Source organism: Trichosurus vulpecula, chromosome 3, assembly GCF_011100635.1.
Source record: "Trichosurus vulpecula isolate mTriVul1 chromosome 3, mTriVul1.pri, whole genome shotgun sequence".
NCBI classification, from domain to species: domain Eukaryota; kingdom Metazoa; phylum Chordata; class Mammalia; order Diprotodontia; family Phalangeridae; genus Trichosurus; species Trichosurus vulpecula.
In genome coordinates this window covers 280650258-280663185 of record NC_050575.1, presented here as the reverse complement: position 1 = coordinate 280663185, position 12928 = coordinate 280650258, and the positions used below count along the sequence as shown (strand labels likewise).

The 12928-nt window shown below is 44.7% G+C and overlaps 1 protein-coding gene across 1 annotated transcript; it reads right to left on the bottom strand.

The window, feature by feature from the left end:
* Positions 1-745: 745 nt before the first annotated feature.
* On the bottom strand, positions 746-12683 carry PAX1 (paired box 1). Its single transcript, XM_036753111.1, has 5 exons — positions 12401-12683; positions 11142-11771; positions 9064-9206; positions 8177-8396; positions 746-837 (listed from the first exon to the last, which is right to left on the bottom strand). Exons 1-5 carry the CDS (start codon positions 12681-12683, stop codon positions 746-748), a joined length of 1368 nt encoding a protein of 455 aa, XP_036609006.1.
* Positions 12684-12928: the final 245 nt, after the last annotated feature.

Here is a 12928-nt window from a genome sequence, read left to right as displayed (position 1 = left end):
AGGTGATCTCTAAGGTTATTTTCAGCTCTAAGCAAAAGAAAGGGCTGGAGAAAACATGGGGATGGGGAAAAGATTGAGAACAAAAGACCAGCAAAAACAAAAGAGAAAGATGAGAGGGTAAAAGATGACAAGAAAGATGTAGGCAGAAAGAAAAACAGATGTTGAAAAAATAAAGAGAAGAACCAAAATATGAGAGAAAACCAGGAAAAAGAAGGATAAAAAGAGAAAATGTAGACAGGACAGTGAGGACAGACGGTCTAGGAGGGAAATACGGATAGTCCAGAAAGAATTTTTCAGTCTGGCGAAGTTAAATAATCCAGTTAACTATGAAAATGAAAACGGACAAGAAATAACTGAAAAAGCGATAAATTCACCCTTTTCTTTCCCTGTCTTGGGAAAAAGAGGGGCGGAGATAAGCGGGGATGTGTTGGAAAGCAAATCCTTCCCGCGGACAGCGGGATGCTGCTTTCTTAGCCCTTTCCCAGGCAGCTTGGCGTTGACCCTGGCAGAATAACTTAAGTCCTCTTGGGGTAAGGAACGGATCTCAGTTTGTTTCCTCTCCAATCCTCTTCCCTCCCCAAAGATGCCCCCTGCATCGGAGCATCCTCCGAGGACTCTTAAAAACCCGCTTGCAATTTTTGCAGGTGCCTATTCCCACCTGATCTCCACGGTCATGCCTCCCTCCCCTCTCACAGGTCCCTTCCCTTCTCAGTTCTCTCAGGCGCCGGGAAGCCGCTGCTCCTCCCTAGGAAGACGAAGCCGGGATAGACAGTCCGTGTAGGCTATTAAGAGTGTCTTGGGGTTTGCCGACTGGGCTGGAAGGTTTTCGATCTGCCACTGGGAAAGAAAAAAAAAAAACAAAACAAAACAAAACAAAGAGAGGGTGGGTTGTATGAACTAGGTGTCTTCCAATTCAATGGATGCGCAGTTCCTATTCCTGCTCTATTACCCCCACATATACACCTGTGACTCGGGTTAGAGGTAAGAGCAACTGCCCCTCTGTACCTAATGGAGGGCAGCTCAGGGAAGAAAACTCTACGTGCCTGTTCTAGAACTGGAGTGCAAGTTTTGAAGAAGAAACAAAGACCACACGTTTCTACCAAGGGGCAAAAAATATGGCAACTCCTCAAGAGGAAAAACAGAGCGAGATGGAAATACTGAACGCGTCTGGGATGGGCAGAATGGGAGAACAAGCAGGCTCGGGAGTTGGGAAAGAAAGCAAGCTAAGGAGACTGGCGGCCGGGGAAGGGGCAAGAGATGTATCCAAGCGGCGGGCGGCGCTGCAGACCGTGGTGCTGAACAGGAAAGAACAGAAAATCCTATTTTCTCCATGCCAACTGGCTTCCCCCAGCTTGGGGAATTGTAAACGAGCTATGGACCGACTCAGTTTCTCCTACTTCCTTTCTGCTTCCCATACTCTTGGTCTCCTACAGGCTCGAGCACACCGCACGCACGCAAGCACTTCGCACAACACGCGGCAGGAGACCCGAGAGACCGGGAACCCCCAGAGAAGCTGCTGGTCTTAGTTGGATACCCGTGGTTCTGTGCACAGCAATGGGAACCAGGGAACCACCGGCTGAAAGAAAGGAGGGAGGGAGGGCTCACCAAAGATTATACACTATGCAAGACTCAGTGCGGTCTGAATTCCTCGGAAATAGGCGGATAATTTGCACTTTAAGGAGAGAGAAGGAAGAGGGCTGGACTTTATATAGCCCGCCTAGTCTTTGACTGCTGGGCATAAACTGGCTCCTAATTGATGGTCATAAACAAGTACTGAGGAATGTTTGCCGCTATATTAAGTGACACCGTATTTACCAGGTCATATGTTATTTAATGTTTCACTCTATTATTTAAGGTTTTGGGAAGAGACCCAACTTATGCTACTGGAAGCCAGAGAGTGACGCTAGAATTGCACAATCGTCCCCCCCAACACACACACACACACACACACACACACACACCGCATTCAACCTCTCCACTTCTCCCAGAAATGCTAAGCCACAACAGCTCCATTCCCCAAGAAGCCTAATTTTATTTTCCTTCCCAGATATTTGTCGCTTGCAAGAGAAGCACAGAACACCTTAATTTCAGTGGCTTCTGGATTTCCAAATGTCTGAAAGCCCTCACCTTCTCCTAACCCCCGGAAGGGTCCTGTTTAGACAAATGCTTCTTCTCCAGCTGCCCGGGGGTTTGGGCCCGCACCTGTGTGCACCCTCCAAGCAAGGGTGGGGAGCTCCAGGCAGTCCTCTGGCCCTGGCCCTGTCTCCCCAACACACACATAAACACACCCTCAGTCCTTCCTCGACTGATCCAATTTAAAAAAAAGTATTGTTTTGAAAACCCATGGCCCTCTCTGGGCATGATATTTAAAAGACTAGGAGACTCTTGATTCTTCCCCCTCTCTTTCCAAAACACTCAGTGCCCAGGCCTGAGTTGTTTTCAATCCCTTTCCATCTTGCACACATCAAAAGGAGTACACTGTTTAGAAAACATTTGAGGCTGCCTCAGCCAACATCCTTTTGACTTTAGAGACAGGAATAAATAAATAAATAAAATTTTACAAATACCCCTCCCTGACAGATTTTGGTGTTTCCCAGTAAATTCCTAGTTACTGGCAACACCAGTCCCTCCCCCAAACTAACCCTTTCTTATTCGAATTTCCCCCCTCTTCTTCCATAAGCTTTGCTACAAGCACCAAGTCAATTCTCTAGATCAAGCCCACCAAGCTGGTCTCTGCTGATGTTAATGTATATTCACTCTGCTTGTAGTTGGGGGTTGAGGGAAATGGGAAGCAAGGGAGTCACTCCAGGAAGAATTGTTGTTTATTTTTTTTCCCTCAGTTAGAAAAGCAGGAATTTAGTCTCTCTTTTGTCTTTGTATGCCCAACACCTAGAACAGCATCTGGAGTTTAATAAGTAATGGGAATTTAATAAATGACTCTCCATTAATGAGTTGATTGATGATCCCAGCTTCCTGACAAAGATTCCTACTGGTGCTGAGTAAGGGCCAGTGGATATTCAACTGTCACTGAGGCTTCCTTTTAAAGTTCTGCTGGCTGTTTGATATGGAAGAGACATTTGCTAATCGCTCTTGGTAAAAACTCAGAGCAGAGTGGGTATTATTTTTTTCCTTTTAAGGTCTCCCTTTAGGATCCCTGAACAGCTGGTCCAAAAACAGAGACAACTTCTGTGAGGGCAGGGAAAAAGTGCAAGGATTCTTCAAGAATTTTCAAATGGTAGCCTTATTTTTTTTTCCTTTTTGGTCAGGATTTATCATTTCACCCATGAAAAAACTAACTCCCTGGTGTGGAAACTTCCTCACCTATAATTTCTCATTTTTTAAGAGTGTTGCCCAGGCCACTGAAAAATTGAATGAGTTGTTCAACTTCTTGCAGTCAATTATGTGTTAGTGACCAAGTCCCCTTGACTTTACAACCGACCCTCTAGCCACTAAGCCTTCCTGCCTCTATTCTATAAAATAGATGTCTACATTGAAAATTGTTCTTTTGTTTAATCTAGTCAGATTTTCAGAGTCTCTCCTACAGTATTGAGTTGGGAAGGCTGGGATCGGAGGCTCATAGCCCAGTGATTGATTGCGAAGACAGGGCCGATTTTACAGTAAAGTTTCTATGTTTTCCCAAACTGCTACTTCAATACCAAATGTCCTAGGGGAACTATCCTGGTGTTCTGACCACACTGAAATGATCACCAGTGCTGTGTAAACAAGATGATACTGCCCAGGACGTTCGGAGAAGAGTGGTGGGTGGTAAGATCTATAAATGCCTGACTCCTGCCACCAAGACCCGGTGGAGGAAGCAAAATGATCTGGCCTTTTAATTTGTCTTCGCAAATCATGAGAGTTTTCAGACTCCTTACAACTCGAATAATAATAGGTTGAATTCAGTGGAGGCTAATCAGCAGCATGTGGGAGACCAGCTGATGCATTTTGGGAGTTATTAAAAGGAAATGAGGAGAATAATTTGAAATTCAATTAATTTGCACTGAAGAAAAGGAACTTTTCCAATTTTATTCTATATCCATTGAATCAGATTAAAGAAGAGCATAATGAAATATATAATTCTGACCTGTAATTTCTTCTGACATGAGGAACTCCCAATGTAGAAAATCCTTCCACCCACAAAAAGAAACAATTTATTTGTACAGTCTAAGGGAATAATTGTTTGCAGCACAGAGGGATTAAGCGTCTTTCCTAAATCAGATACTCAGTAATTTGCAGGGGCAATACCTGAACCTATGTCTTTGGGTAACCATGGAATTCTTCACCTCCAACTTACTTCTAGAGATGGATGGGATGCGAGAGGATATGGAGTCCAAAACTCTCATTTCATACATGTGGAAACTGAGGCCCAGAGAGGTTAAATAACTCACTTTAAAAAAAATATCACAAACCAGAACCTGAATCTCAGGCCAACCCTCTCTATAACATTATGTTACTTCAAGTATTTACCAGTTCAAAAGCCTGACACTAGATTACCAAAAATTCATTGTTTTTCCAATGGTATACTATTTTCACCCTCTAAATGAGAAAATTAGTCATCTTTGGTTGTAAATGGTATTCCAAAAAAATACATAAGTCAAAGATTCAATGGGAATTTATATTCTCAGTGCCCTTTTTTTAAATGTTCAATTTCCTAAACAATGATGCCTCAAAAGGCATAAAAGCTGACAAAAATGCTTTTTTAAAAAAAGTCTCACTTCTACCTTTAGAACAGTAAGTGGAGTGTTTAAAGTAAGGACAATTAATGTCTTTGTAACTGCATAGGAACTCCAATTAAAGTACCCCATTTAATAATTCCTACCCTTCAAATCAAGTGTATTTACATTATTGTAATTATATTTGCATTCTATCTTGAGATAACCTGATTCAACAGACTTAATAGCAGAAATGATTTCCTGATTTTGTCAGTACAAGTTATTTTACATGGGATGCCTAATGTTCCACAGTTCTGAACCAAAGACCCTGATTTTCAGAATATACAAGCCAGGAAATCCTTAATTTAGCTATTAGTCTAATTATTGTGGGAATAAGGTTTGAAATGTGTGCAAATATGTCCTCATAATGAAGAAAATGATACCAGTTGGAAATTTAAAGGCGATTAAGTAAAATATTCAAAAGTTATGCATACATTTCTGTATTTCCCAAATTATCACGTATCCATTTAAAAGTAATTATCCGAAAGAGGGAGGAAAAGGCTCACAACTGGAAAGTTTGTCTAAGGGCCTTGTGAAGGACTATATTTCTGTTGCCAGAGGACCAACTGGCCTGGCAAATTCTTGGGAGGCTAATCAACAGTTAGGCCATAAGTTTGGGATCCAAGGCAATTCATGAAATCATCTTCTAAGGCCTGGAAAGGTTTCATTCCACATTATTAGAGGGCATACCCTCAGGGAAGAAATAAGCATCTTGGAATTGAAATCTATGTACCTTTATGGCCTTATTAACATTTCTTGGTTTGTTTACTATACAGGATTTTATAAGTCATTGGGTAAAATAATATTTTAAGAGACTGCTACTCCCATCACCTTTTTGAAGATGTAGGTTATTATCATACATATGGGAAAGACTCCTAATTGATGGAAATATTCATCTTGCTTATAATTTCTGCATCTGCTAAGTTAAATTTTATGTGCTACAAACAGCAGCCACTTACTACTTCTCTGAATCACAAGTATGACAATTCCTTTCCACTTAATGCAATGTAGTCTGAAAAAAAATTTAAAGCACAGATAGATTGAAGACCTGAGTAAGCCAAATTCTGGGCTAAGAATTTATTTATTCAGACCTCTTATTTTTCCCTGAAAAAAAAAACCATGGACCACAAGTCCTTTAAAAAGGAATTAAAATAGGGAAGAAGTTCAGTCTCATTTTAAAATCTCATTAACTAGCTCTTACCCAAAAATTCCCCAGCCTCCAGGTGAGGGCACTTTGAATTATTGTGACAAAGTCATCTCCAGATAGTTTAGGATCTGAGGTTGGGGAAGGAGTACCCCCTTCAAATGGTCGTTTTTCATCTGATCTAAGCCTTTCATAAAATGTGAACTGAACCCCCAGCTTGCAGCAGTCTTCCTTAAAATATGGTAGACATGTGCCTTACTAAAGCTGAGTCCACCTGACCTACACAATAACCCCACCTTGAAACCAATTCCCTGCCTGGGAATCCTGTTTCTCTGCAAAAACCCTCTCTCTGAGTGTCAGCCCACAAGCAGTGTGGTGACTTGTTTCTCCACTGTCCTTTCACTGTTTCAGCTATAACTCCCTTGTGACAGATAGGAATATCTCAAATTTATTTTAAATGTTTTATGGTTTGCAAAGTCTGCACAACACTGTGAGGTAGGTAGTATGTCTACATAATTTCTATTTTACAAGTGAGGAAAATGAGGCTGAGTAGGGAGTAGAAATTCAGTCCCCTCAGGACTCCAGGACTAGCACTCTTTCTACCCCATACTATCCATCCATAGCAACTGAAATCATAAAAACTGAGGACAGTCTCTAAGAAATGACTTGTTTAAGGTCACAAATTGGTAATGATAGAGCCCAAATCTAACCTGTCTCCCAACTCACAGTCCAGTGAACTTTCCATTAGGCTGACATTATATAACAAGGAAATATCCAAAGCAGAATTCAAATTATCCGAAGAATGATCAGTTTCCCCTAATTTTGGAAAGTAAGAACCAATAGGTAAGCGACTGGGAGTCAAAAAAAGCAATGTGTTAGACAGCCACTGTGAATCTGGGAAGTAGGTTGGGGGGCAGGGGGAAGGGTTAGATTTCCTGGGTTTGTTTAAATCAAGAAGAGAATTCTGCCTAATCTAGCAGGGATATATTTGAAGAATGGATTGAACAATAGGACCTGTTACAGGATAGATTTTGAAAATCCAGCTCAGCAAAGATCAATTGATTATTGGTCTGACAACAAAAGGACCTAGACTAGATAGAAGATGAGAAGTCATTAGAAAGTGATCTCTTCAACATTTCTTCCTCACTAAATCCAATGAAGCTGGTTGTCTGCCGTATGGTAAGAAATGTGCTTTGCAGGAGAAAGGTTTTTCAGCTTTTGTCATGGGATTTAGAGCTTGAAGAGTTTTATACATGTTTCAATCAGTCCCTCATTTTCCAGATAGAGAAGAGGCCCAGAGAGGATAAATAACATGCCAAGGTCATAAATAGAATTAAGATTCAAAATAGAGAGAGAGAAATGTCCTGGGTTTGTGGATAGAGAAAGAGTCTACAGTCAGTGGTCCCAATAGCTATGAAGACATACTAGCTCTGCAACTGGGCAAGTCCCTCTCAGTGCCCTGGGGAAACTCTCTTAACACTATAAATTGAAGAGCTTTTGTCCATCTGATCGTCAGAGTTCCATATAGCTATGAAATCACAGGTCCAGTAAAAAAAATCTGCTATCTACCTTTTTATCACAACCTCTCTTGGCCTCATTTCAAAATGAGTCAGTAGAATGAGATAGAGGGCAGACCTTGGGGTCTACAATATCTCGGTTCAAGGCCTGCCTTTCCCAAAACTCTATGATATTGGGCAAGTCACTTCTCAGTGCTGAAAATAGTTCTCCAAGACTATATATTACAAGTGATCTGCAGAGCTAAATCTACATAGGTGGAGAAGGTTTCCTTGTAGGGAATTTAAGGGACTATTGGACCATGGATTTAGAGATGTGAGTCACCTTTGAGGTTATCTAATGCTATGCTCTCCCATAATAATGGAATCACAACTCTGAACACAAAAACGTATGTCTATTGATAACCTACTTCAGCACTGGTGTGAGAATAAAATGACCTTTATTTGTAAAAAAAAAAAATAAGTAAATGAATAAAAAAGCCATTTGAAACAATTCAAACGAAGTACATGCGACAACCAAGTAATAACTATATGTCCACATTTACACTAAAAAGTATTTGTAGAATGATGGCCATATATGCATGTATCTCCAAATTTTAAAAATAAAAATAAAAACTTTTTTTTCACTTCTGTTCCAGTTCCATATCTCTCTAGCTTCACTGCCACCACCCCTACACCCGTCCTATTTCACCCTAATTCAGGTGCCGTGTGATCCTCAAGTTACGTTCCCATCTTCCTCTTCGATCTAGTGACTTCCTCCGGGCAGTCAGACCCCTTTCCCAGCCGGTGGCTCCCAGCCCTCTTACCTTCTCGGCTGGGATGTTTGAACGCCATGGCCGTGGCGAGATCTCCCCCGTGCACGGTCACACCGGGTCCGTGGTGAGCCAGGGGACTGCCTTGCGCGGGCCAAGGATGGCCCGGAGTGAGATAGCCGCCTCCAGGCCCGCCGTACACTCCGTGCTGGTTGGAGGATGGATAGGCGCAAGCTGGGAGGAAGCTGCCCACAGTGGAAAGACTCGGAGTGGGCTAAAGAGCAGAGGCGAGAAAGTGAGAGAGACAGCTTTACCAACCAGCCCGCCACTACTGTACCCAGCTTTCCCCAGACCGGGAGTCAAATGTTGGGCGCCCTTCAGGTACTTTTGAAAGCCCTGTTGTAGCTCCCAATCCGTCCCATACACCCACCCACCCCCCAAATCTTTTATTGCTGGGGCAGGGGACGGGGGGGGGAGGCAGTTTACCAGTTATTAATCTTGAAGCATGTCCCTCACGCTAATTACATTAGTTAGCTTGACTGAAAACAATGGCAATTTAATTGACCTGGGGTAGGACCAGGAGGAAGGGGACATTGGATGGCAAACAAGAAAGAGGGGGAATCCAAACAGCCGCTATGCAGAGTTCACAGGCTGAAGGCCGCTGAGCAAGCACCAGATTTACGCTCTGAGATCTGACCTTACATTCAAAAGTGTCGAGTTAAAACATAAATAAATCCTCTGCAAAGCCAACTTTTAAATGCTTACGAGGTAGGGCGGGGGGGAGGGGGGAACCAAGAAAGAGGAACACGGCAGGGCTGTTTTGAATCTTTACATCAAACCCTAGTTACTGTCCCCCTTTTTAGCTCGGACTATTGGAAAACCAATATGGGATGCTGTGAATTGTTCCTACAGAATTCCCCAGCTTCTGTGGCCCTAGTTACCTGTGGATATTTGATGTCTGCTTCCATAACCGCTTTGTCAATTCCGTTTACTGCTTGTGTGGCCGGGAAACCCGTCCTATTCACACCGGCCCAGTCTTCCATTTTGGGGGAGTAGGCAGAGCCCTCGGTTCCTGACAGTGCCCCTTGAATGGCAAGAGAGATTGTGAGAAGACAGCTGGGAATCTGGGGAGCCCACTTGGCCCTATCACCTGGACCACGAAGCCTCGCCTTAAGAAGGGGAAGTCATTTACACTCACCCACGTTCACCCTATGCGTGACTGTAGCTGAATAAACTTTGGGACACCCGGCACCCTTAAAACCACGAAAGAAATCAAAAGTAGGCAAGAAACCGGTCTACCCCAGTTTGTTTCGCTTTCACTGACTGTCTGCAGGGCCCTCTACTCAAAAGCTCTCTCTGGGCTGCAACCTGATTTCAACTCTTTATTCCCTTTCTCTCCAACACTGAGGCCTTCGGGTACAAATTTTGGGCAATTGTTGCTGGGCGGTATTTGTTATCTGAGAATGGGTCTTACCACCCTGAATAACGTTGTAAGACAACTTGTTTTTTCTTTTTAGCGGTAGTAAGTGGACACAGTTTAGGGCATTCCAAATAATTTCCTCCCTTTTTATATTGTTTTTAAAATTCCAAGCAAACCAAGATCTGGGGGATAGTTCCCTTTGGGGAATACTTTCGGATGACATTCCGGGGGAGGAAGTAAACAGAGGGGTAAGTGTCTTGAACATCGACGTGTTAATATTTGTGTTTACATAATATGCAATGAGTAGTCTCTAAAGGCATTCTGATTTTATATTTCTTTATCAAAAAAATTTTAAGATACATATCTGTGGCTTTTGGTGGGGACTTCTGACTAGCCAGACTGAGCAACTTAATCGTTCTAGAGAAGGTTTAATGGAATTGAGATTGGCCAAAAGTCTCAGGGCAGTATTTAGGTTTTGAAAATCAATTCCAAAGAAACAATGTATTTGCAGATAGGCAAAACTCTTTGCAGGCTCCTGGAGTTCTAAGCCACCACCACCCACCACTCGACTTCTGCTATATCCCCCTCATTTCTTTGCCACAGAAAGCTCTGATTCCCTCCTTGAATCTCACTGAACGGACTCAAAGACTACCCACTTATGGCAAGCCACAGAAAGGCAGAGGTCATGTGCACAGGACAGAAAAGGAAATAATTTCAACGACAAACTTTACATCTTCCCTAAGCAAGGCAATGAAGCTGCCTCTCCTCAAAGTCTGGGAACCCAAAGAGAAGTGAATGACCCACAATTTGAATGTGAAGTTAATCCAAAAGATAAACTGTAAGAGGACTTGAATGTAAAGTATTCCCAAACCCCTGGAGTAACCACTAATAGAGATTCCAATCCCCAGATTCCACAGGCCCCAGAAGAACAAACTTGCTTTTTAAAATAATAATAATAATGATAAATTTGAAGACAGTCTTCTTTTCTTATGGTGGGTAGCTAACCTATGAGGGGGTGGTGGTAGTGGAGGAGAAAGAACTGAAGCCTCCAGGAAAAGGTCAAATAAATTGATGGAGATAATTTGTTTTGTTTAGATCTGGCAGAAGAAGATGGCGATATGGATTCGCTGCGCTCACATTCTTTTTGCAAGACTGAAAAAGCGAAATTTCAAGACTCCGAATTTGTGGTCGACAATCTATCATCCCCAAGAAAATATTTTCCACATTTTTCATAAAAAGTTCAAGATGTCCAAGCGTTCCTACAGATGGCCGGGACCCTAACCCCCTCCCCCCTCCCCACCCCAGAGTTAGTGCTGCTAGCCTTTTGAAAGGTTGGCTGGGGCAGGCGGAGAGGGAGACCAAACCTCACGCCCTACGCTTAGTCCTTGACATTGCCTTCAGAAGCAGAAAAGTGCACCCCAACACCCCTACACACAGAGAGACAGAGACAGACAGAGAGAGAGAGAGAAACAGACAGAGACAGAGAGAAACAGAGACAGAGAGACAGAGACAGAGAGAGTGAGAGAAAAAGAGAAAGAGCTTCCCCTTCTGAGTGGACTAAATGTATTTAAAGGCCCGTACTGGACTCAGTTTACTAACCTGTTTGCTCCATAAAAGTTCGAATGCCCAGAATGTTGCTGACTGAGTGAGCAGAGGGCCAGGACCTGGGGATACTGACGTGTCCCGCGGAGACAGGAACTCCGGGATGGTTTCCCATCTTGGTCCCAGTGGGTGACATGGGGTTGGGGTAAGGGTACTGGTAAATATGATTGTAAGGCAGTGCCGGTTGTGGGGGAGGTTGCTTGGTGGCTTCGTAAGGGTTGGGCTGGGACAGGTTCCCAATTTTATTCCTCAAGATCCTGCTGATGGAGCTGACCGAAGGCACGTTGTATTTGTCGCAGACCCCATCGGCCAGGAGTCTGTCCCTAATTTCCCAGGCGAAGATGCCCGGATCCCCTTGTTTGTAGTCCCTGATGTGCTTCACCACATTCGGAGTTGTGACCCGGGGCTTGCTTCCTCCGATCGCTCCTGGGAGGATGGAACCGGTCTCGTTGTACCTTGCCAGGATTTTACTCACACAACCGTGAGACACTCGGAGCTGTCTGCTGATATCGCACGGTCTGATGCCGAGCTGGGCCAGTTCCACGATTCGAAGTCGGATTGCATTGGGCAGAGGTCTCCCATTGACGAAAACACCGCCCAGTTGGTTCACTTCTCCGTAAGTCTGCTCTATAAAGGGATGGGATGGGGAAGGGATGTGGGGCAGAGAGAGGGGAATCGAGAAGAAAAGGTGATGATTACTCAGTATTAAGAATTAAAGAGAAAATCCTGCCTGTTCCACCAAAAAAGACGCACACCGCTTTAAAGGAAAAGAAAGTTCTCTTCCTGCTCCCTCCTGGACCACTGCTGATCCGGCAAATCGAGGATCCTGAATAATAAACTTCCGAAGAGAAGAGACGAAGTGAATGTTCATAAACTGACTGCTCAGTCAGTCCATCTCTTAGATCTAAGCAGTCAAAGTAGGGTGGCCTGACAGAGGCTCCCCAAAGTGGGAGATAAGCACCGGGACTCAAGACTATGCTCTCATCTCAGACTCCTCGGTTTGGACAGAAAAGCTTCTCTTTGATTACCGCCCCCCCCCCCCCACACACACACATACACACGCACACACTCGCAAAAGAAAGTGCGCCCTGCTCTGCCCCTCTGCTGGGGGTGAGCCGACAGATGCGGCTTTGCTGCCAGAGAAGGCAGGCCCTCTACCCCGGGGGGGGCGGGAGAGCAGAGAGAAAGAACCATGATAATGGAAAAGAGAAGAGCCCCAACTCTGTTTGTTCGCAGGAGTCCGCTGCCTCCCTTACCCATAGCAGCGCGCAGGGCCGGCTGCCTGGCGCCCGAGCGGCTGCTGGGATTGGGCCGGGCGCAGTCCGGGTGTGCTCTGGTGCGGGCGGAGATACATAGAGGGAGGGAGAGCGAGAGCTGCGAGCCACGGCCCCACTTCGAACTGGAGACGCTCCTGCTGGGGAGCGGGAGCCGGAGCGGGAGCCGGAGAGCGGCGGCGCTGCCTCCCTGCGGCCCCTCGGTGGCCCTCTCCCAGGACACTTTCCAACTCCGGCAGCCCTTAAACCCCAAGGTGATCTTCATCCGATTGGGATAAATTCGTCTGACCAGGAGGCTTCAGTGTACTCGGATCAATTTGACGTGTCCTCCACGTCAATCTCGGCGGTCACGCCGGAGACGCGTTCATTGGCATCTCATTGGTTCCCGTCATTTCGCTCCGGCGGCAGCTCGGGCTAGGCTTCCCTTCTGGTGTGTAACTCTACCTCCCTCCTCCCACCTCTGCACCCTCCTCTTCTCCACCTCCCCCCTCCCCAAGTAAGTCATTCTTC

Coding starts and splice junctions, on each gene's coding strand:
- PAX1 (XM_036753111.1), bottom strand. CDS start 12,683: ATGAAGATCACCTTGGGGTTTAAGGGCTGCCGGAGTTGGAAAGTGTCC. Junction 9,207..11,141: donor AACTTTTATGGAGCAAACAG/GTTAGTAAACTG, acceptor TTGCCATTCAAG/GGGCACTGTCAGGAACCGAG. Junction 838..8,176: donor CAAACATCCCAGCCGAGAAG/GTAAGAGGGCTG, acceptor TTTCTTTCCCAG/TGGCAGATCGAAAACCTTCC.